This window comes from Elephantulus edwardii, unplaced genomic scaffold (genome assembly GCF_000299155.1).
Source record: "Elephantulus edwardii isolate Elephantulus edwardi_28Jun2011 unplaced genomic scaffold, EleEdw1.0 scaffold00071, whole genome shotgun sequence".
NCBI classification, from domain to species: domain Eukaryota; kingdom Metazoa; phylum Chordata; class Mammalia; order Macroscelidea; family Macroscelididae; genus Elephantulus; species Elephantulus edwardii.
Genome location: NW_006399821.1, coordinates 11199301 through 11224289, shown reverse-complemented (window position 1 = coordinate 11224289; position 24989 = coordinate 11199301). Strand labels below are relative to the sequence as shown.

Genomic DNA, 24989 nt, shown 5'->3' with positions numbered 1-24989 from the left:
CTGAACTTCTTCTTTCATCACCATAGGCTCTTGCTCATATGTTGTTTCATGAAATTCTTCTGTGTCTTCCAATTCCTTTCGATACAGTGACTCATGATCAATTGTTCTAAGATTTCCATATCCCTCAAGGTTAGCCACAATTTACTGTGATCCACACAGTCAAATGGCTTTACATAGTCAATAAAACACAAATATACATTCTTCTGTTACTCTCTGCTTTCTGCCAAGATCCATCTGACACTGCCAGTAGTGTCTCTAGTGCCACGACCTTGTCTAAACCCAGCCTATATTTCTGGTAGCAACATGTAAAAAATTAGCATAGCAGGCTCACAAAAGTATCTCACAGAAGTAGCATGCTAGTTAAAGTATAACACATGCAATTTGTTTGAAAATATGGGACTTCTAAAGACAGATCACCAGAAGCCTTACTGATGAAAAATATCCAGCCATAGAACAACTATTATGCTATTTAGTTTCAGAAGAAGAGCTCTCTCTTTGTTTGAAGGCATTCAAAATGCATAGTTGAGCATACCAAAGATCATGAAGATGGTGCAAGACCAGCGTGATGGATGAGATGGAGACTAATAATACAGCTTCGTCACATTTCACAAACTCAGACATATTTAAACAATTTCTTGGGGAAAGGATGGGTAGGGAGAAAAGTGCAATAGTGAATGACTGGAAACCCTAAGTCTCTGTAAACTTTCATTAAAATTAATTTAAAAAAACACAATTTCTTATTACCATTTCAAAAAGTTAACCTCTTTTTTTGTTTTATAATTGTGGTTTGAGTGAGTTTACAAATTAATGTTTCATTCAACAATTCCTACAAATTTTGTTCTATACTCTTAATTTCAATACCCAGAACATGATTGTACTTTACCCACTTCCTCCCTGTCATTCTGATTTCCATTAATTCTTCCTTATATCTCTATGTCTTCCCTCTCTTTAATGATATTGTGTTGATCACCCCAATTGGATATTGCCATTCTCTTCACCAACCTTAATAAATGTCTATTATCTATTTAATTTTTCCCCCCTAGGGTTCCAAGCCCTAGTAACCATCCAAAAATATTTCTGTGTGTAAACTTTTTATGATAATGGTCCTATGTAATATTTTTCCTTTTGAGATGACATTTCACTCAGCATAATGTCCTTGAGATCTACTCATGTTGTTCCCCATTGTGTGAAAATACCATAGTCCTCCATCATTTTGTCTGTTGATGGACACTTGGGTTGTTTCCATTTCTTTGTTATAGTAAATAATGCAGCAATGAAGATAGGGTGCATATATCTGATTATGCCACATATATAACTAGTTTATATAGTGGGATTGTTGGCTCAAACGGTGATTCCTTTTCCATTCCTAAAAAAATCTGGCTTCTAATATGGGCTCTAAAGTCAGACTTCCCAGCTGTGTGTTCTTACATGTGTAACCTTGTTTTTTATGCCTCTGTTCCCTTATCTAAATGTTGAGATTAAACAGAACATCAGCATTAAAAATATAGATCAAAATAAAAACTTTAGTATACAATTTTACATTATTATTTCCTAATTTCTATTGTTGTCATTATTATCATGATTATTATTACTATTAACATTGTTTCTATCTAGACCAAGACATTTTTCGAAAATATTTAAAAAAACATCCTTAAGTAATGTCTCTGAAATGAATGTCTGAAGCATAACATTTTTCCTTTTCAGAAGATTAAGTCCTTTAAGACATATAAGACTTGGGAAATATTAATGGTCAGTGTGGACCCCATGCAGGGACAGAGCATGAGCTCTCCTGCTCCTGTAGCTCAGAGAATGGATTTGGGTCACCTTTCCATTTAGCAGATGGAAACTACCTTAGCAAATGGAAACTACCTTAGCAGATACGACAAGAAGGACAAACACAGTCAGGGCCACCTTACGACACTCCTTCTTCTTAAGATATTTCAGCACTAAACCACAAACATACCTCACTTGCAAAGTGAGGACCTATGGCTTAAAACTAAAAAAGTCTATTACCATCTAATCAGAATCCACTCATAAGTGACAGACCCTCCATTGGGTGTTAGATGCCATAAATCACAAGAGGAGATTCTCCACCTTTCTCCTGTGGAGCTGCACTAAAAAGTCTATTACCATCTAATCAAAACCCACTCGTAAGTGACAGACCCTCCACTGGGTGTTAGATGCCATAAATCACAAGAGGAGATTCTCCACCTTTCTCCTGTGGAGCTGCCCCTGGATTCAAATTGGCAGAATGGCTTGACTTTGACTTAACAGTACAACTTCTTATAGACTGTGCTTCCAGAGCTCTTAAGTGTTATTGTTAGATGACACTGGTTGACAAAACTCATGGCAACAATATGAACACCAGATCAAGATGCCCGATTTTATGCCAGCCTCGCTAACCCTGCTGCATTACTGCAGTCCCTGCTTTATCACAGTGTCAATCCATCTTGTTGAGGGTCTTCCTTTCTTTTGCTGACCCTCTGCCTTTACATGCATGATATAGTTCTCCACGGTCTGGCTCCCTCTACAATATGCTTAAAGTATGAGATGAACTGTCACCATCCTTGCCCCTAAGGGAACCCTGACTTCCAAGACAAAGGTTTCTCTTTCGAACACAACTCTTGAATAGGATAGAAAAAAACATTGCCTTGAGTTGGAACCAACTACCCTTCATTGGTTTTCCACTCTGTTGCCTCCAGTGGGGTTCCAAATTACATGAAAAGAACTTGCCTATCTCTCCTTCCTTACATATGCTAGTGGATTTAAACTGCCAGAGAGTTTTAACAACTACCTGAGGACTATAGCAGAAGTGCAACCACCAGGTACAACTAGGGAGAGGTCGTTCATCCATCAGGTTTGCACATTTGCCTTCCAAGAAACTTGTTGTATGTGTGTATGTGTGTGTCTTGTATGACTTCTGTTAGTCACAACGCTGACCACCACCTAGCCAGGTGGTAAAAATCTCCAAACCAATCCTCTCCATATTTTAATCTGCTATTGTTTAACTATCCCAAACATGATCTCTCACCTACTTTCGTCATACTATTTGCAACAGTGACGGACTATAGTCATCACCAATTATGATCTAGTGTTGATTTCTCAGCTCTTCAAATCATAATAAGTGGAAGCTGTGGCCCTGAATTAATGGAATAATCTCAGTACCATGCTGATGGTTTACCGCAATCCAGGCTTATTTACCCATCTCTCTTTGTCCTGTGTTGTGTCTTAATAAGAGTCTCTGTGAAATATGTTTGACTATGGGGGTGCCTTTTCTTTTTGCCCTCGATTAGTGGGTGAAATTAAAATTTATCTCATAGCAAGAAGGAAAGAAAGGTTGAAGATTTTCTTTTTCCTCACAAATAATGCTTTAGTGCATATGAACATAATGTATTTGCCAAATAGAATTTTATTCCATTGCACCATTTTGCTAACTGCCTCACACAAAAAAAAGTAAACTCAAGGATCTATAATGACATTTAAAGCCTAAGCCTATAGCATTTTAAAAAGAATAAAATGGCTGCTTTCCTAAACAGAGAAACTACAACCTTATTGTTGTTTCTAAATTGAGGATTTTTTTTTAACTAGCTATCACTAGCACCACACATTGACCCTATCAAGACAACCGTCACAGTCAGAAAAATCACTTCTTAGAGAAATATTTTTCAATCAGGGAAATTACTACTTGAGAATGTTTACTTCACTGGATGGATTTTCATATTATCAAAAAACAAACAGTAAAAAATAATAATCTAAGGAAAGTCCAGGACTATAGCCAGAGAAATGTACATCCTCAAAGCCTTGAGAAAGTATACTGAGGGGTAGGGCAGGGGGTGGATGTCAAGGTCACAAACAGCACCAACAGAACTGTAGTGCCATTTTCTGGTACAAACCTGCATTTCGTGTCACAAGTTAAACACAAACCAAGCATGACAACTGTCCTTTGATGGCACTGCTATTTCCTTATACTCTGCTGGCTTTGATGTTTTGATTTTCCTTTCATTCATATTCCTTCATCTTTTTTCATAATTACACATTTGTTCAATATTGTTGACTAACAAGGCATCTTTCACACATGGTGTTTTACTTTATTCTCATGCAAAATAGGCACTATTGATTGTCTCTATGACTTAAAAAATTTTGAAAACAGACATAAAACATTAAATGATCTTTTCTAGACATCTGATTAAGTGGAGAAGTGAGGATTTAAATTTTTCTGATTCCACATTTTAATGACCGTAAGAAGTTTCTGTCCATTGTTCTTACCTTCTCTGCTTCCATTATTCGTCCTTCACTGCTGTACATTTTGTTCCCAAATGATACTAAGGATGTGTCTTCTACTTCTTTTGTCATTCTCTTCTTCCTACTCTTCCTTGCTTGGTGTCTGGTAGATCTGCCATAGAACTCACTGTCCTTCTTTGCCTTATTTCCTTTTTTAATTGTAGTAAATACATATAAACCAAAACATTTACCAATTTTACAATTTTTAAATGTGCACCTCAATAACATGGATTACATTCATCAGGTTGTATAATCTTTGTCTCCAACCTTTTCCAAATTCTTTCACCATGATTAACAGAAGCTCGTTGTCCCCTATGCAATAGCTTCCCCACCCCCAATATTGTTCTTTTTGTTTTGTTGTTAGGTACCCCTGAGTTGGGTATGAATCATAGCAACTCTATGAACAGCTGACTTGAATCCTGCCATCCTCACCAACTCTGATACTCTAGAACATATTGCTGAAGTCATCGTGTCAATCCATCTCAGTGGGGGTCTTCCTCTCATTCACTGACCCTCCATCTTTCCAAGCATGATGTGCCTTTCCAAGAAATAGTCTCACTTAGCTATACGTCCAAAATACGAAAGATGAAGCTTTGCCATCCTTGCTTCCAAGGAGCACGTCGGCTACACTTTTTCCAAGACACATTGGTTTGTTCTTTTGGCAGTCTGTGGGATAGTCATCACTCTTCTCCAACAACACAACTCAAAGGCATCAATTGTTCTGTATTACTTATTTACCATCTAGTTCTAGGATGCATGGCAGGTAATTGAGAAGACTGTGGCCTGAATCAGGTGCACCTTAGTCTTCAAATTACATCACGGCACCTCAGCTTTCTGGAGAAGTCCCTGACAGCAGACTTGTCCAATGGAATATATTTCCTTCTGATTGCTTTACCAAGGGTATTGATTATTGATCCAAGCAAGATGAAATCATTTGAAAGCTTCAATGCTTTCTCCATGTAACATAATGTTGACTGTTTCTCCTTGACATCTACACACTTGCCAATTTCATGTTAAGTGGGAATATACTAATTGATCTTTTTGTGACCAACTTATCTAATTCAGTGTAGTATTTACAAGTTCATCCATATTGTAACATGGATAAGTACTTCATTTCTATCCATGGCTAAGTAACATCCTATTTTATGTACAGACCACATTTTTTAAGAGATAATATATACATTTGTCAGCTGGTGGGCGTTCACGTTGTTTCTGCCTTCTGACTGTTGTGAAGAGTGCTGCAGTAAATACTGGTGTAAGGTTAAATACTATTTGCATCCCAACTTTCATTTTTGGGTGCATATACCTACAACTGTGATAGTCATAGCACCTGTGCCATTTTACATTCACATCATAAGGGCTCCAATTTCTCCATAATCTCATCAATATCCTTCCCTTCTTACTTTCTTCCTTTTTGATCACAATCATTCTACTGTGAGAGACGTGGCATTCATTCTTGCATCTAGCTTTGGTTTGCAACTCTCTAATGACTAATGGCATTGAGTATATTTGCATGTACTTACTGATTATTTATGTGTCTTCTTTGGTAATATTCTACTGAAATCCTTTGTCTGTTTTGATTTATAAAGCTGACTGCCCTTGTATTGTTAATCTGTATAAACTATATTCTGCATACCAAATCCTTATCAGATCTATGGCTTTCCACAATTTTCTCCCTATATATAAGGCAGCCTTTTCCCTTTGTTAAGAAAATATAGAATAAACTCTTAAGAGAGATCTGGTGGCTTGCACTGCCAACCCAAAGGCACGCTGTTTGAATCTACCAACTATTCCATGGGATGAAGATGGGTAGTCTCCTCCCATTCAAGTCATTGCTCTAACAACTCATTGGTGGGCCAGCTATGAGTTATATATAAAACAATGGTACATAACAACATAATTAACTCTAACCTTTTTCCTTGGGTGCCTATTGATTTGTTCTTTATTGTATCTGAAAAGAGATTGACTTAACACACACTTTACTGCACAAGAGATCTAGACATCAAAGGTAAGCTTTAATACATGTATAAGCCTGAACTAAAAGTAGTAACAAGTATAAAACCAGAAGTGCATGCATAGGCAGATGGGCATAACCACAAGAAGCCTTGGGAGGAATCCTGGAGTTTTGTCCCCATGTGAGTATAGGAATTAAGGATTCTATTTAGGAATTTAGTTCTATTTCTGAAGTATTAAATAAATGCTTAAAAAATACACAATCCTAAATCAGGAGTAATAATAAACATCAGTCTACAAGGGGATATATAGACAGACAAGCAAGGCAAATAGATACAGAAAGGTAAAATTGATATACTCATGGCCATACAAAGGTCTGTCAGATGCAGTTTCTACGTACATGTGTATATTGTAAATATATCCATGTATGTGGTAGAGTCAATATGCATCCAGGTTATGTGAACGTCTTAATAACTAGGCATCCCGAGGAAATGAGTTACTGTTCGATGGCCTCAGGACAATAACTTCAGTGGCCTTAAGTGACACAAATATCGTCAACAAAAACAAGGTTCTATATCCTATTTTGGTGAGTGGAAACAAGTTCGTAAAAAGCTTGATTGAATCAAAATAACTGAGATATCATCTCACTCCAGTAAGAATAGCAAAATTTAACAGAAAAGCAAACATGAAATGCTGGCGAGGTTATGGAGGAACTGGAACCCTTACTCACTGTTAGTGGGAGTGTAAAATGGTGCAACCACTATGGAAGGCAGCTATATGGCGCTTTCTCAAAAAGCTGTAAACAGAAATATCATTTGACCCAGGGATTCTACTACTGCGAATTTACCTTAAAGAAACTATAACTACTATCCAAGCAGATATATGCACATCTATGTTTGTTATGGCTTTGTTCACAATAGCAAAGAGCTGGAAACAACCCAAGTGCCCATCAAAAATGAATGGATAGAGAAGCTCTGGAATACTAGGCAGCACTGAAAAACAAGGAACTCATGAAATATCATACAAAATGGGTGACCCTGGAGGACATTATGCTGAGTGAAATATCTCAGTCACAAAAGGACAAATATTGCACAGGGCCACTGTTGTAAAACGGGACTGACATCAGGGTTGAGGGAAGATGGAAAAGGAGGGGAGGAATGATATATATTGCATTGAAACAGATGAGGGATAGATCTGTTTAAAAGGGATATATGAATGGGTATTCTTGTCACTATAGAAGTCCAGAGTGAAGGCTGCATAGTGGAGTGAACTTGGGGGAGCAGGCATTGCATAACAATGAAAGAGTTTTTCTTTTTCTTTTCAAGGAAAAGAGTGATTGGGGAGAGAGGGTGGGCAGGGAGAAAAGAGCAACAATGAATGACTGGAAACCCTAAGGCTCTATAAATTTTCATTAAAATTAGTAAGCAAATAAATAATTTTTGAGTGAAAGCACACTGACTGAATTTACAGGGGGAAAAAAAGCCATGCTCTATACCAATACTACCTCATTAACATAACAAAGAAAATCCATCCGAAATAGGATTATAACTATATGCATTGGGGTCAGAATTTGCAATATATATTTTTAAGAGTAATCATAGACTGACATCTGGAAATTCAGACTCACTGGGATATCCCTGTAAGTTTACTGGAGGGAGAGCACTATTTCCTTAGGCTTCCAGAATCTCTCCTATTCTGTCTGCCTCTGAAAGAAGCCTGAACACCACAGTCCTTCTCCCTGTCTTGCAGTTAAGTAGATTATGCTACTGTTAAAACTATCACAATTCTTTTCTTTTATTCAGAGAATATAGAGAAGGTGGCTATAATAGCATTTTCACATGAGCAATCTCTACTCTGAAATCTGTTTCACTATCACATGTGAAAAATTTCCATTTTAATATGAAATATTATGAAATCTAGAAAGAGGTATCCAGAATAACAAACACAATGCACTCACTACTTAGCTTTACCAAGTCAAAACATTTTGTAAAATTTAATTTCAGATCTTTTTTATAAAAAAATGAAACATTATAAACACACTTTAAAACCTTGTTTTCATTCTCTCCTTTCAAAAAAAAATTTTTTATTATTATTTTTGTGTGAGTGTACCATCAAATCAGATCTGACAGGTACAGGAGGAGATTTTCCCTCCTTCCCCGGCAGAGCATCTGGTGAATTCGAACCGTGCGCCTCTGGGATTGTAGTTGCAGTTCCTTGCTCATTCTCTCCTTAATATCATGACCCACCTTCTAGGAAAGCTGTTATCTTGATGTCAAGATGTACTAATAATATACATATCTTTAGAAATACTTTTAAATTAAATGAATAAGAAGAATATATAGAACTACTTCCTATAAAGCAAATTGAAGTCAATAAGATACAAGAATCCTTTTAAAGTATATTTTTTCTAGGGAGCTCCAGTGGCCTATTGGCAAGAAACCGTACTGCAATCTAAAAGGCAGGCAGTTCAAGTCCACCAACTGCTGTGTAGGAGAAGGATGGACAATCTCCTCCCATCTCTCTTCAGTGCTTTGCTGTCTCTGAAAACCTGCTGGAGGGTCAGCTATGGGTCGGTTCTGACTTAATGGTACACAAAACTATCACCACAACACTGCGGAAGCATACAGTTTTAAATAAATAAGAGTATTAAGTGGTATGTGTACTAAATGTGAAAACTTACAAAATTATAAAAATATGTCTAGTTTATTACATGTTACCTGTTCAAAGCATATACTTTAAAAACGCAAAGTTTATTTATGCCAATTATACCACGATGAAAAGAGCTATGAAAGCACTTATGAAAGATCAGTGGTTCAAATCCACCAGCATCTCTGTAGTACAAAGGATGTGTCAACCTGCTCCCATACAGATTACATGCAGCAGCCCAGAAACCTGAAGGGTGTTTCTATTCTGCCCTATAGGGTCACTCGGATTTAGAATCAGTTAGATGGCACACAATAACCTCAGCAGTCATCTTCTTAAAAAGCTCACACAAAAGTAAGAGTATAAAGGAGAATCCTATCTTTGCTCTTCATGCTGTGCTTTTATCTTCTAATCATTTCTAGAGGCTTTTGTCAAGATTAAGGAAAAACTCACCTTCTCTTTAGTTGTCCTAAAAACAAACAGCATATTACCTTAGATATGTGAGAAATATGTAGAGAGAGAAGAGCATTACTAACAAGAAGACAATTTCTTGGAGAAATATTTCAGAGAAAGCGACTAACATGAGAATTTAGTTCTCAACAACGTTTTGCTTCCTATTAGAATGCACAATTAATATCCTTGCTGTGGGCAGTATTTACCAGTGTTAATACCTAAATTTCTCCATTAGGACCCTCACATGGTAAGATCCCACTCTATCAGATTCAATGATGAAACATGATAATTCAATAACACCAATCAGCCAACACAATTTCTCCCACTGAGGACATTTGTCCTAATATTCTTTTCAAAGGTTATAATCATTGTTTTCTTTCTACAACTAACTCCATTTTCATATTCTCTTGTTCTTTAAAAGGGATCAAGCAGAAAATCCCTAAGTTATACCTCACTAAGGACCTGAGCCCTGAAGTCACAATTTAGCCCAAAAAACTTAAGACACAATCAGCCTCAGTGACATGTCAATTGTTGGACTGCAAAGTCCTCAAACACAAAAGCAAGTAAGTTCCTACCATCTCCAAAAAGATGTGTCACGAGTTTGGTGAGTGTCTGCTTCAGGTTGAACTCCACCAGCTTCATGGCCTCCATGGTGTGCGTTTCCTGCTTCTGGGCCGAGCGAGAGCTCTGCTCAAAGAGCTGCAGGCTCTCCCCATCCTTTACACCAGCGAACAACTGTCAACAAGAGGAGTCACATGAGTGAGTTCAAATTGTTCCCAGCCCAGCGCAGAACATATGATGGAAAATTACGCTACAAACAATTTCTTACTCCAAGATACAAGGTGGGAGTAAAATCCTTTATGCTTTACAGTCAATAAGCTCTCTGGTAGCACAGTGGTTAAAGCATTCAGATGTCAACCAGGATCAGCTGTTTGAACGCACGGGGAGAAATATGTAGCAGTCTGTTTCTGTAAAGATTTACCATCTTGGAAACACCATAAGGTAATTTAGTTCTGTCCTGTAATCACTATAGTCTAAACTTGGTCATTTCCTTGGAAGCACCTATGAAACATATTCTGACTAAAAATTCCAACTGTAAGAAGGTTATATTGTCCTTAGGGTGAGATAAGAGTCTTTGAAAGACTGTATCATCTTGGCATAAAATGCCATAATATTTACAAAGGCAATAATAGTGAGATTTTTCAACCCCTGTATCTACCCATGCAATCAGAAACCCACTGGAAGGTCAGCTAAGAGTCAGTTCCAAATAATGGCAATGAGAAAGAGAGAGAGAAAATCTGCACAGCACAGAAGAGAAACTAAAGCTATTTCTGCCACTCACTATTCATAAAGACTTTCTGTTGTAATTAAATCCCGTTAACTGTGAATCAAGTCATTAATAAGATAGCGAAGTTTCAGCTGCTTGTGTGTCAAAAGGGAATACTACTAACTTATTAGACTCAAACAGAATTAAGTATTCTAGAATCCTGTTCTTCTCAATCTTAGCTATAATTTGTTATGATTTACACAGTCAAATAACCTTCACAGAGTCAATAAAGAACAAACACACATGCTTCTGGAAGTTTCTTCTTTCAGCAAGGATTCATTTGACATCAGCAATGATTCCCTGGTGCCATAACCTCTTCTAAATCCAGCCTGAATGTCTAGCAGTTTTCCATGTACTGTTCTAGGCATTTTTAAATGATCATTAGCAAAATTTTGCTTGCATGTGATATTAATGGTAATTTTCAATAATTTTCACATTCTGTTGGGTCACCTTTCTTGGTAATGGGAACATTGTTTTTATCCAGTGAGTGGGCTAGGCAGCTGTCCTCCAAATTTCCTGGCATATGAACAAGTTTCCTGTTCATATTCAGGGCTGCATCTGTTATTTGGAGTATTTCAACTGGTATCCCATCAATTCCTGGGTCTTTATTTTTTGTCAGTATCTTCAATACAGCTTAAACTGCTTCTTTCATTAACATTGACTCTCGATCACATGGTACTTCTAAAATGTTTACGTGTTGCCCAATTCATATTGGCCATGGTTATTATTACTCATTAGCTCTGTTTGCCTGTGTGTAGGGAGTCGTACTGCTAACACAAAGGTGGCATCTCTCTGGCAGTTCAAAATTCAGCAATAACCCTAAGACAGAAAAATAGATAATCATCTCCTATGAGACTCCTAGGCCCTCAGAATCCACTGGAGTTCTGACTCAACAGCAATGAAGAGCTTTTAGTATTATTAGTCATAAGCTGCTTTATCAATGAAATAAATGTCCCACCTTTAGCAATCTGTTGTTGTTATTAGATGCTGGGGAGTTGAGTACGACTCCCAGCAGCCCAATGTGTTGCTCATAGTTCTCATCAACAACAGATCTTAAACCTCTCCTGTTCTGCTCTGTCCTCATTACCAAGGATATACTCAAGCCCACTGCTGCAGCATCTCATTGTCGGTCTTCCTCTCTTTGGCTAACCTTTCCAAGCATGATTATTATTTGCTATCTTCTAATGGAACTGCTGAAGATTAAGAACTAAGAAAATAAATCTATTGTTCTTCCTGAGTAAAATCCTATGATATTGAATACTTAGGATTTGGGTTTTTTTTTTAAATAAAATAGTGACAACTTCTATTTATGTTAATGTTGGTAATTAGAACCAAACTCTCCTGACAAATGCAACTAAAAATAAGGTTTTTTAAAAAAAATAACTGTAAAAGTTTGTGTCTTTTAACCTGCATTATGCAGATGACACAAACCCTACTTGCTGAAACTGAGGAGGAGCTGAAGTGCTTGCTGCAGAAGGTCAAGAACTGCAGTCTTCAATATAGATTGAAGCTCAATATCAATAAAATAAAATAAAGCTTCTCACCACTGGGCCAATTGATAGTATCATGATAGATGGTGAAGAGACTGAGACTGTTAACAGCTTTAGTTCGTCTGGCTCTACAATCAGCATTCTTGGCACCCAGCAGCCAGAAATTAAAACACATATTGAGTTGGTAAAGTCTGCTGTCAGAGACCTCTCCAAAGTACTGAAGAGCAAGGGTGTCAGTCTGGAGACTAAGGTGCACCTGATACAGGCTTTGCAATCACATGCTATGCATTGGAGAGCTAGGCAATGACTAGGGAGGATAGAAAGAGAATTGACGCCTTTGAGCTGTGGTGCTGGAGGTAAGTATTAAATATACCATTGTCTGCTAAGAGAATGAACAGTTTCATCCTGGAAAGGGTTAAACCAGGCTGCTCCTTGAAGGCAAGGATTCTGAAGCTTCATCTGACATATTTTGGACATGTTGCAAGGAGGGAACAGTCCTTAGAGAGGGACATCATGTATGGGATGTTGAAAGGACAGTGCAGGAGAGGAAGACTCCCAGTGAGATGGATTGATTCAGTGAGTAGGGTAATGGGGGTAAGTGTGTCAGAGACAATTAGAGTGGTACAAGATAGAGCAAGGTTTAATGCTGTTGTACACAGGGTCACTATGAGTCGCAGGAGACTTGATGGCATAGAACAACATTGTAAAAGTAACAGTTGAGAGAAATTACCAAAAAAGAAATGCAAACCCCATTTAACTGCAACTATATGTGAAAAGAATGATGTAAGAAAGTCATCCCAGTGATTCCCCCATCCCCTATTTCCACCCCTTCTCACTTTCCACTTCCTATTTTGAACATTTATACACATTTTACTCAATTATCATTCCATTTTCACAATAATGGTATTATTCTGTCTTTGTCTTTATGAAACCAAATTATTTCGCTCAGTATCACATTCACTAGACATTCCCATATTATACAGTACTTTACTAAAGTGTTCCTTTGTGCTATAGCACGTCATTATGTGAATGTACCACAATTTCTCAATCAGAAGTTAGTAGGCAGGGGTGGGTGGGAGTGTGTGTGTGTGGGTGGGTGGGTGTGGGTGGGTGTATGTGTGTAAAGGAACAGGAAGGTTTCAATGAGGTCTTGAAAAAAGGGTGATACTGTACAACATGAATAATTTTTTTTAAAGTGAACTAGGAGAGAGGTGGGGTGGGGATGTGCAACACTGAATGAATGAAAACTAACTATTCTGTAAAGTTTCATTAAAATCACAATTTAAAAAATCCAGGGTGACAGTAATTAATTATCTAAAATACAAAGTATAGGAATGAAGCACAGTGTAAATGAAACATAGTACAAAACACAATGCACATGCATGAAATACAATGTTTATGAATGATTGGATTCAAACCAGTAACAAGTATGTAAACGTGGACAAAAAGAGAAAGAAAACTAACTTTTAGGCAGAGAGGTTTTAAAGGCCACAGAAATCTTTACAGTGGTGGTGGTGCTATTAGGAGGTGGAGAGCTGACTCAATGCTATGAAAAACATGTGAACCTTGCCCCAACCCGCACCATCCTCAGGACCTCTGCCATGCTCAGTGAGCTCACTGCTACAGTCACCATGCCAATCCATCTCAGTCAGAGTCTTCCTCTCTTTCTCTGACCCTCTACTTTTCCAGTCTTTGAAGAAGTGAAATTAAACCTCAAGCAAAAGAACACTGGATATGACAATCTTTTATTAATGCCAAATGTTTCAAAGAACAACGAATGTAAAACTTAAATTCTCCATGTTAAGTACAATAGACATGCTTATGTAACAAAAAAATGTGGAAAAGCAAAACCATATTAACACAATAATAATTTTAGAAGGAGATACCAAAAAATGCTCTGCCAAAAATCTAGTGCATAAAATTAAGGAGATACAAGATTTAAATGATATCAAGTAAATATTACACAAGAATATAAAACTGTATTACTTGATAATGGAATACACTTTTTAAAAGAGCTGAAGACCTAATAGAAAATGTATGGGGGAAAAAGCCATCACATATTGGGTCACAATGAAAGCATCAGCAAGTAATCTATATTACTTCCACCTATAAGTAAGAAATAATAAATTATACTTTCTAACCAGAATTACATGAATTGTATGAAATGAAAAATCATTAACAAAAGCAACAGAAAAAACAATCAAACACAAAAGAGCCCTACCAGTTGGAAATGTTTTTTAAAGAAGAGAAAACAATTTCAGGCAAAACATTTAACAAAGAGCTAATTATCACTGACATAGAAATAACTCCTTAAAGCTGACAGAGACTTTAAACACACACAACATAAAAATTATTCATAAACATGAAAAGGGTAAATTTTTAAAGTTCAAATTTAAAACACCATTGAGATTTTTTTTTCAACCATCAAATCTGAATAATTGAAAAGCAAGACAACACATTTTATGACAATGCTTGCGGACACATGATCACTCATATATTGCTTGTCAACGTTGAAAGTGTGGAACTTTTTTATAAGGAAATTGGGCACTGGCCAACAAAACCACATTTATATTCAGCTCCTGCCCCAGCACTTCCACTCCTAGAAATTTACCTTCAAAGGATGCTCCCACAAGTGTATGTTGGTTTTGGGTGCCATCCCGTCAACTATGATCCACAGCAACCCTCTGAACAAAAGATCTGAACCTTTCTCCATCTTCACCATTCTGATATGCTTGAGTCCACTGTGTCACTGTGTCAGTCCACTACAACGAGGATTTTTCTCAATTTCTCTGACCATTTCCTTGCATGATGCTTTCTCCAAGGACAATTCCCTCCAGACAACATGGCCAAAGTATGTGAGATGAAGTTTCACCATCTTAGCCTTTAAGGAGCACCCTGGTTACACTTCCACTAAGACAGATTTGATTTTCTACTGACAGTGCATAGCATATACCTTTCTCTAACACCACAAATAAAAGGCTTTGATTTCTTTTCTGTCATCCTTAATCACTATCCAACTTTCATAAGCATAACAAGTGACTGAAAATATTATACCTTGAATCAAGTACATTTAAGTCTTAAAACGAACATTCTTGCCTGTTAGCACTTTGAAGATGTCCTAGACAACAGATTTTCCCAATGCAACATGTCTTGATTTTTATACTACTGCTACCATGTTTTTGCCTGTGGCTCCAAGTAATATGAAATCTTTGACAACTTCAGTCTTTTCCCCAGCTATCACGATGATGATATCTATTGGTTCAGAGTGTGTGTGTGTGTGTGTGCCCATAATTTCATACATAAATTGAATAATGCTCAGTGTTTGCGAATCAAGACAGACATTTTTGACAAGTACAAACCAGAATGTTTTGTGGAATGTCCCACAAACTGACTTTTGTCATGTTTTTTTGTCATAGTCACATTCAAGTTCGGTGATTCTGGCAAGAAGAGTACAGAAGTTATATTGTAGACTAATGTATACATTGTACCACATAGCATAAATGTGTGTCATTTTCATTGACATTAACTTTGATTACATAGTAATATTGGCACAACCAGGTTTCTCCATTATAAAGTTATTTATTTTGTACTTTAAATTGATATATTTCTTATTGTAAAATACTTTGAGGAAGTATAAAAGTTGGAAAGATTGATTCCTCTCTGCAGTACTGTGGAAGTGAGGCTCAGTATTCTGCTTCTGAAGCCCGGCCTTTGGAAACCCAAGGAGCATACATACATGAGGTCATCTTGATGCAATCCACTTCAATTTTAAATTTTACTTATTTGGTTGACTTTTCTTCTGGGTGTTTTGTTTGTTTTTAAATACTTCTACTGTTTGGTACATATTTGAGATTTAATTTATTTCTACATATATATTATTATTTAGTCTGTACATAGTAATTCAACTGTAAGAATTTGCTATCAGCAGTCAGGAGATCAAGAAATGCATTGAATTAGGAAACTCTGCAGTCAGGGACCTCTCCAAATTACTGAGGAGCAATGATGTTAGCTTGAGGACTAAGGTGCATCTGATTTAGACCAAGGTCTTTTCATCATTGGCAATATTGTTGATAGCTGACAATGAATAAAGATTGTTATTGTTGTTGTTGATGTTATGTGCCATCGAGTCGCTTGCGACTCATAGTAACCCTATGTACAAGAGCCCTAAATGCCGTTCTATCCTGTGCCAACCTCGCTGTGAATAAAGATAACAGAAGAAAAGTTGATGCCTATAAACTGTGGTGTTAGAGAAGAGTACTAAATATACCAGGGACTGTCATAAGAGCAACAGGCATTCCATGGAGAAGGCACAGGCAGAGGGCTCCATGGAGGCAAGGGTGGAGAAACTTCATCTTGCATATTTTCAGCATGTTGCCAGGAAAGGCTATTCCCTGGGGAAGGCTATAATTCTTGGAAAGGTGGGGGCAGGGTGAAGGAGAGGACGACCTTTCGACCAGGTGGATTGACACAGTGAAGGCAGAAGTGCTCTAGAGTGTATCAGAGATTGTGTATCAGAGGCTGGCACAGGATAGGACAGGGTTCAGATCTGCTTTCACAGAGTCGCTATGAGTCATATTCAACTCGATGGCACCTAACAACAACAATCAGTGTGATCATTTGTTTACTTGTGTTCAGTTACGTCAGATGATGGCTGTTGTATTCAGGGTGCTATCCTGCAGAAATAGTTGTATAGCCAGAATGTCAACTGCCCCTGGGCTAATTCAACCCTACAAAAAGCCACATGTGAGCAGGCACAAGTCTGTATGTAACCACTGCAAAAAACAGAGTCCCAGATGCACTGCCGATGAAAACATTTCCTGCTGAAGCAGCTACCTTTCAGGTACACTGACTGCTCCCAGTTCTCATTTCTTCTTCTTTTTTTTTTTAATTTTAATTGCGATTTTAACAAAAGTTTAAAGAAAAGTTGGATTTTTCACCTACCTAATCTATATGATGAGCAAATTATTCAAGAAGTTAGACTCTCTGAAGAAAAATGTGGCATCAGGATTGGAGGAAGACTAGTCAATAATCTTTGTTATGCAGATGACACAACTTTGTGGCTTAAAGTAAGGAGGACTTGATGTACCTGCTGCAGAAGGTTAAACACTGCATCCTTCAACATAGGTTGCATCTCAACATCAAGTAAACAAAGAGTCCTCACTACTGGAGCAATAGGCAACAACATGGGGGTTGGAGAAAAGATTGAGACTGCCAATTATCTTACTTGAATCCACAATCCACGCATGTGCTACTAACATACGGAGATCATAAGACATAGTGCACTGAAAGAGTCTGTAGTCAGGGACTTCTTTAAATTACTGATAAGCAATGAGGTCATTCTGAAGTGTAAGGTGCTCCTGATATAGGCCACGGTCTTTTCAGTAACTTACTGTGCATCTGAGAGCTAGACAATGACTAAGGATGACAGAAGAATTGAAGCCTTTGAACTCTGGTGTTCAAGAAAAGTGTTGAAGGTTCCATGGACTACCAAAAGAACAAATAGATATATCTTGAAGAAGGTACAGCTAGAGTGCTCATTGGAGGCAAAGATGATGAAGCATCATATCATATACTTTGGGTATGTTGCTAGGAGAGGTTATTGCATGGAAAGGGACATAATACTTGGGAAGGTCAAAGGGCAGAGGAAGAGAGGAAGATCTTTGACCACGTGGGGTGACATGGTGACTGTGACAATGGGCTGGAGTGTGTCAGAGATTGTGAGGATGGCATAAGATAGAAGAGTGCTCAGGTTGGGTGTTCACAGGGTCCCAATGAGTTCATATTGTACTTGATTTGACAGCACCTAACAGTAACAATATATGTTTGATATTGACCTGTGATACTATGAGGTCTAGAAGTTCCTAGATGCTTACTTTTTAGAATCAGAGTATAACTGCCCAGAAGTTAAAATCTTTCACACTTTTAAACTATGTTTTTAATCAGCTTGGTCACTCAAATTTGTAGTCTTGGTCCAAATGAATTTTTATTGTATTCAAAAGCTAAATTTTTCTAGAGATGAAGTTTAAGCATCAATGTCTATGTATAATAGTGGAGCTGAAGACAACTTAAAAACTTCTGTTTACTGTATCTTGTGTGAAGGTTTACCATTGACTAATCTAGACACATTTTGTTTTGTGACAATAGATGCAGTACCTCAATGGAGCTCATTCTTTCCACTTCCATTCTGGGTTCCCCATTTCCATTTGTTTATCTTTCCTAGCCAACCTTAACTTCTGAACTTTGCTGTTGGGCTAATGTTGCCCTTTTGGGCTTGTGTGGCTGGACTATACTGAGAAGTACATTCCTTTCCTAGTGACTATTTACTTTACAGGCTGATACTTGTTTGGCTGAAACCTGATCTCAGGGACTTCATATTCAAGTTTCAGGTGTCTCAGGGCCATGGTTTCTGGGATCCACCAGTCTCTACAGACCATCTAAACAAATTCACTATCTTTTCTAGAGGAAATATTAACGTTCAAAAAGACTTTAATCATTAACTTTACCAATTTATATTTAAGAACAAACAAAAATCCAGAAGTTTAACTGATGTGAGGATCAAGTACAGCTAAGATCAATATGACGACAGACCACCAAGCTAGGCACAAACACCAATCCTGCCCTGAGAACAAGCACCATCAAGTGGCCACCTCTAACGTAACTGTTTATTTGGAGGGAAGTGCATTGCTTATGAAGGTACACTGCATTCTATTAACTGCACACTACAGGCTGTGTAATTTATTTTTCTATCAGTCCTTGTATTTCTCTGACTTGTTCTCAAGTATCTTTGTATACAACTAAGTGGCCCACAAAATAAACTCCACCTTTGCTATAGCTACTCAGGTAAAGCCATTCACAAATAAGAAAAGAACAGGTATGAGAAATTAATTTCCATTTCACTGAAGGAAAAAAGGAGACTTCAGAAACAAATTTAAGATAAAATTATTAGACAATCAAAAGGATTTTTCAAAATTTCCAAGATGTTAAGGATATATTTTAAAAGTAAAGAGAAACTGAAGTATTACACATCTATGCAAAATTCTCCGAGTGGTCAAGTGAAATAGGGTCTGGAAGAGAGGAGAATGTCAAGGAATTATTTAGGGTTGGCCTGTCATTTTAAAATATCGGTTTAGTCTATAGAATCAGACTCACAGATTAATATCAAGTAACAGTTCATCTTGTTTCTCTCCCAGTTTGTAAGTCAGATATAATGATCTGTAACAACTTGCTACTTGAAAAGTGCTACTTGAGATACAAGTGAACATTCATTGATGATTTACTTAAAACAGAGGGTCTCATTTAATTGCTACAATCTCTTATCATTTCCCCATTTCTCAGATAAGAATACTAATTTAAAAAATACAATGATACTTGAAATTTTTAAAAAGTACATTGCTACTTGAAAAATGCTACTTGCCCTACAACTAGTGAATATTTATTGATCATTTACTACATGCTTTACTTAAAACAGATTGTTTTATTTAATTGTTAAAATCTCTGTCATTTCCCTAGTATTCAGATAAGAATGCTGAAGCTTAGAGTGGTAAAATAACTTTCACGGTAAGAACAAACTAAATTAAACCCAGAATTTCTTATTTGCAACCCTGTCTTCTAGGTTCCATGGTTCTTCCCATGACTATACATACACAGTCACTCCCGTCACATTTGGTGTGACAGAGATCCAGACTCAGATGGGTGGGATTAGGAATTGAATGTAAACAATGAACATAATTTGAGTGGCAGTGGTTTCATGAATTTTTAATATTGTTGTTGTTATGTGCCATTGAGTCACCTACAACTCGCAGCAACCCTATGGACAACAGCTTTGAAGCCTACCCTGTCCTGAGCCAGTCTGATTGACTCTAACACACCTACCCCAATTGCCCTAATTACTGTATCAATCCATCTCATCCAGGGTCTTCCTCTCCTGTGCTATCCCTCCAACTTTCTGAGATTGATGCCCTTCTCAAAGGACTGGTCCCCTTCTGGCCATGTTCCCAAAGTATGTGAGACAGATGAAATATGTTTACGGCATTGAAGTCTATGGGGGAGAGAATAGTCTAAAAGTATTATATTTTAGGGCATTATTTTTATCGTAGGAGTATGCAATGAGGGTTGTAGAGTGGATTATATTTGGGGTTAGGGGGTGGGGTTTGGGAAGGTGCGGGGGGTGGGGTATTGTGTACCAATGAGGGAGTTTTTCTTTTGCTTTTCAAGGAGAGGAGCAAATGGGGGGGGAGGGGGAGGGTTTGTGCGGGGAGAAGGGTGCAACAATGAATGAATGGAATCCCAAAATCTCTGTAGATGTTCATTGAAATGAAAAATAAACAACCTAAATTTAAAAAAAAAAAAATCCTAGACTCCAAGGAGAAATTTGTTTTCACCCTCTCCAAAACAGAGTTATTTGTTTTCTTGGCAATCCATGGTATATTCAAGACTCTTCTCCATCACCTCAACTCAAAGGCATCAATTCTTCTTTCATCCTTAACCACTGGTCAGCTCTCTGACACACAGTCAAGTAATTGTGAAGATCATGGCCTGGATCAGGTGCAACTTAGTCTCTTAACTGACATTGCTGATTCTCAGTACTCTGGAAAGGTCCCTAATAGCAGATTTATCCAATGCAAATCATCTTTTGATTTCCTGACTGCTGGTACCACAAGTGTTGATTGTACAGTCGAACAAGCTGTAACTGTTAATAACCTCAATCTCTTCTCCATCCATCATGGTGCTGTCAATTGGCCCAGTGGTGAGAATCTCTGTCTTCTTGATGTTAAACTTCAATCCATATTTAAGGCTACAGTCCTTGACCTTCAGCAGCAAGCTCTTCAGGGCCTCCTCACTTTCAACAACCAAGGTAGTGTCATTTGCTTAATGTATATTGTTAATGAGTTATCCTCCCTTTCTGATGCCACATTCTTACTCATAAATCCAGCCTCCTGAATGATCTGTTCTGCCTATAGATTGAAAAGGTATGGAGACACGATACATTCTTGGCACACTCCTTTCCTGATTTTTGAACCATGTAGTGTTTTCTTGCTCTGTTCTGAGGACTACTTCTTGGTCCAAGCATAGGTTTCACATAAGCACAATCAAGTGTTCTGGGATTCCCATTTTCCTCAAAGTTAACCACAATTTGTTGTGATCCACACGGTCAAATGCCTTGGCATAGTTAATGAAACACAGATATATATGCCTCTGGTACTCTTTGCGTTCTACCAAGATTCATCTGACATTGCCAATAATGTCTCTAGTGCCACAGCCTCATCTAAACCCAGCTTGTATTTCTGGTAGTTCTCTGTCAATGTACTGTTCTAGTCATTTCTGGATGATCTTCAGCAGGATTTTGCTTGCGTGTGAAATAAGTGATATTGTATGATAATTTTCACACTGTGTTGGGTCACTTTTTTTTTTAAGAGTGGAAACAAATTTGGATCTCTTCCAGTCAGTTGGCCAGGCAGTTGTTCTGCAGATCGTGACACAACCTGGTGAGCATATCCAGGGCAGCATCTGTTTGCTGAAATATGTGAGTTGGTATTCCATCAGTTCCTGGGCCTTTATTCCCCAGCCCCCAAGTCCTTCAGGGCAGCCTGCATGTCCTCCTTCATCACCATTGCCTCTTGATCATACGTTGTTTCTTGAAATTCCTCTGTGTCAGCCAATTCTTTTCAGTACAGTGACTCTGTATACTCCTTCCAATCTTCTTTTAATGCTTCCTGGATCACTCAATATTTTGCCCATAGCATCCTTAAGTATTGCAAGTTGAGGGGGTCTAATAAATAGATTTAAAAAAGTATGATTAAAGTGTGCTAGAATAAGCATATGTGCAATGCAGGTCTAGTTTCTTGGATTGCTCAAGGAGAATTGCTTGGAAGATGTAAGTAAACTAAAGCAACTATAGTGGTCTAGTGCTAAGGAATTGGGCCGCCAACTCAAAGGTACGTGATACACTGAAGGAGAAAGCTGCGCAGTCTCCTGCTGAGCAACTTATGCCTCTGCTTGGGGGTCAGCGATGAGTAAGGTCCGACTTGATAGTACACAACAGTAACAAAGAAACATTACTGGTTATTAACACAAAGGTGACTTGCATGTGGAGGGCACATGAATTTCAATGGCAGTACTGGGCAAGGAGGTTAGTGCTTCTGTAAGACAGACTATGCCCAGGGCTTTACATAAGTTATCTCAGAGCTTCTTTCCTTGATGAAATACACAGAAGAACATTAGGCGGAAAGGGAAGAAGGAATATAGGAAAGAAATTCTTGAAGTTGAATAAGTAAGAAATTGTCACATGGATGATAATACAAAGGAGATATTGTTCAAATCCAAAATTTATTTGAAAGAAATTCTCCAGAAGGAAAAGATAGAGGTTTTTTATATTGAATAATATAAAAACTCTGCAGGATGACATGGCATAGAAAATTATCTCAGTAAAATTTTATTTCATGTAGTCCTAGGGGAGTTGGAAGAACATGCAGAGTCCCTCACTGATATCCTTGTGAATACTTTAATCACTGGGGGACATAATATATTCTCTTTTAAACATGCATAAAGGAACATAATGTTGGTTACACCCATTCCTAATTTTAAAAGCTCAACAAAATAGAAATAGGAGAGAGATTCTGTAACAAAATAAAATGTCTATATAAAATTGCAATGGCCAAGAATAGTCTCAGTGGTGAGAAATGAAAATTATTTTCCCTGGGAAGCAGAACTAGACAATTTTTTGAACAATTTTTAAACAATTCTAATCAAGTTTTATTGGCAACCTTAGCCAGAGTAATAAGGCAAGAAAAGGGGGAAAATTATGTATATTAGTAAAGAGGAAATAAAGCAGAGGATATTCTGCAGATTATATGATTCTATATAGAATTTCTAAGATTCAGTAAGAAAATTTCATTTCAATGAAACAAGTTGAAATATTATTTTTAAATAAGAAAAAAAGATGAGTTATATTTGAGATTACAACAAGGACATTACCACTGAAAGAACTGAAGAATAAATTATAGTCTTGTATTAAAATACTGAAAGATTCTATGGGAAACATATTTAATGAGGCAGGAAGCATCCAAAGAAGATGGAAGGGATACACACAGGACCATTTCAGGAAGCAGGATATGATCAAGAACTAATGGTACTGTAGCATAAAGCTGAACCCGCACTAAAGGGATTGACAAAAAATAAGGTCCCAGGAATGGAAGGAATATCAATTGACATGTTCCAACAAACAGATGCAGCCCTAAACTAACTCAGTACTCCATGCCAAGAAATTTGGAGGATGGCTAGACATCTGTATGTGTTCATGGAGTAATAGCCTATAAGGATATCAGTGTCCCGATGCTAAGGAATGAAGCTTTCTGGGTACAGATGGGAGACTCAGGAAATCCCACTTTCTTACCTAAAACTCTAGTATAAAGCCACAGTCATCAAAACAATCTGTCAAGGTATAATGGTAGACACTTAAACAAATGGAAAAAACTGAAAACCAGAAGTAAATTCATCCACTTAGGGACAGTTAGTTGATCTTTGACAAAAGTAAAAACAAACAAAACAATAAACCTATTTAACAAGAGAAAGATATTCTCTTTAACAAATTGTCCTGGCAAAGCTGTATATCTATTTGTACCAAAATGAAACAGGACCTATATTTCATACTATATAAAAAAACCAATTCAAAGTCGATCAAAGGTGTAAATTTAAAACCTGAAAGTATAAAGATCATTAACAACAGCAAACACATTTAGGGACCGTAATACAAGATGTAAGAGAGCTCTGGTGTTCTAGCGGTAAGGAATTGTGCTAGGAACCTAAAAATGCATGGTTCAAATTTACCAGCTGCTCCACAAGAGAAAGATGAACAATTAATTCCTATGAAATTTACTGCCTATGAAAAACCATAGAAAATCCATATGGAAGGTCAGCTATGAGTCAGTTCCCATTAGCTGGTACACAACAATAACAAAATGCATGACTTAAGTATGCCATCACATAAAACTAAAATATGCACACAAAAGAAAATAAACTAGATGACTGGAACCTCAGAAAAATTAAAGATTTAAACAGAAACAATTTTCACCAAAAGAACAAAAAGATATTCCATAAATATTGTTGTTATGTGCCATCAAGTTGCCTGCAACTCACAGTGACTCTATGTAAAATAGCCATAAACCCTGCTCTATCTTGAGCCAATCTCACTGTCTCCAACACATCTATCCCTAATTACCCCAGTCACTGAATGAAACCACCTCATCGAGGGTCTTCCTCTCCTGTGCTGTCCCTCCACCCTCCCAAGAATGACATCCTTTTCCAAGGAAATTTTTACAAGGACCTAACGGACAACAGCTTAAATGTAAGGAAAACTTCAACACTTTGAGAACAAAAGTACAAATAATCCAATTAAAAATTATTGATACTCTTATGTACCATCATCACGCTGATTATGATTCATAGTGACCCTATGAACAACAGATCTGAACCTTGTCTTATCCTGAGCCAAGGTCATGATCTCTGATACACTCAAGCCCATTGTTGCAGTCACTATATCAATCCATCTCATTCAGGGCTTTTCTTTCTTTCATTGATCCTCTGCCATCACCGTTATAGTGATTGCTTTTTCAAAAGATTGGCTCCTCTTGACAACATTTCAAAAGTACATGAGACAAAATCTTACCATCTTTTTCTTTGAAGAGTACCCTTGTTGTACATCTTCAAAGACAGGTTCTGTTTGTTCTTTTGGTGTTTCATGGAAATTGAACGCTCTTTACCAACACTACAATTCAAAGGCATCAATTCTTCTTTGGTCTTCCTTATTCCAACTTGTTGTTGTTGTTGTTGTTGTTATGTGCCGT

General features: G+C 37.4%; 1 protein-coding gene across 1 annotated transcript in view; it reads right to left on the bottom strand.

The window, feature by feature from the left end:
• Positions 1–24989, bottom strand: part of FARS2 (phenylalanyl-tRNA synthetase 2, mitochondrial) — a 541603-nt gene that overhangs the window by 478373 nt on the left and 38241 nt on the right. Inside the window, exon 2 of the mRNA XM_006888732.1 lies at positions 9906–10065. Coding sequence (XP_006888794.1) covers positions 9906–10065 — 160 coding nt within the window. The remainder of the gene's footprint in view (positions 1–9905; positions 10066–24989) is intronic.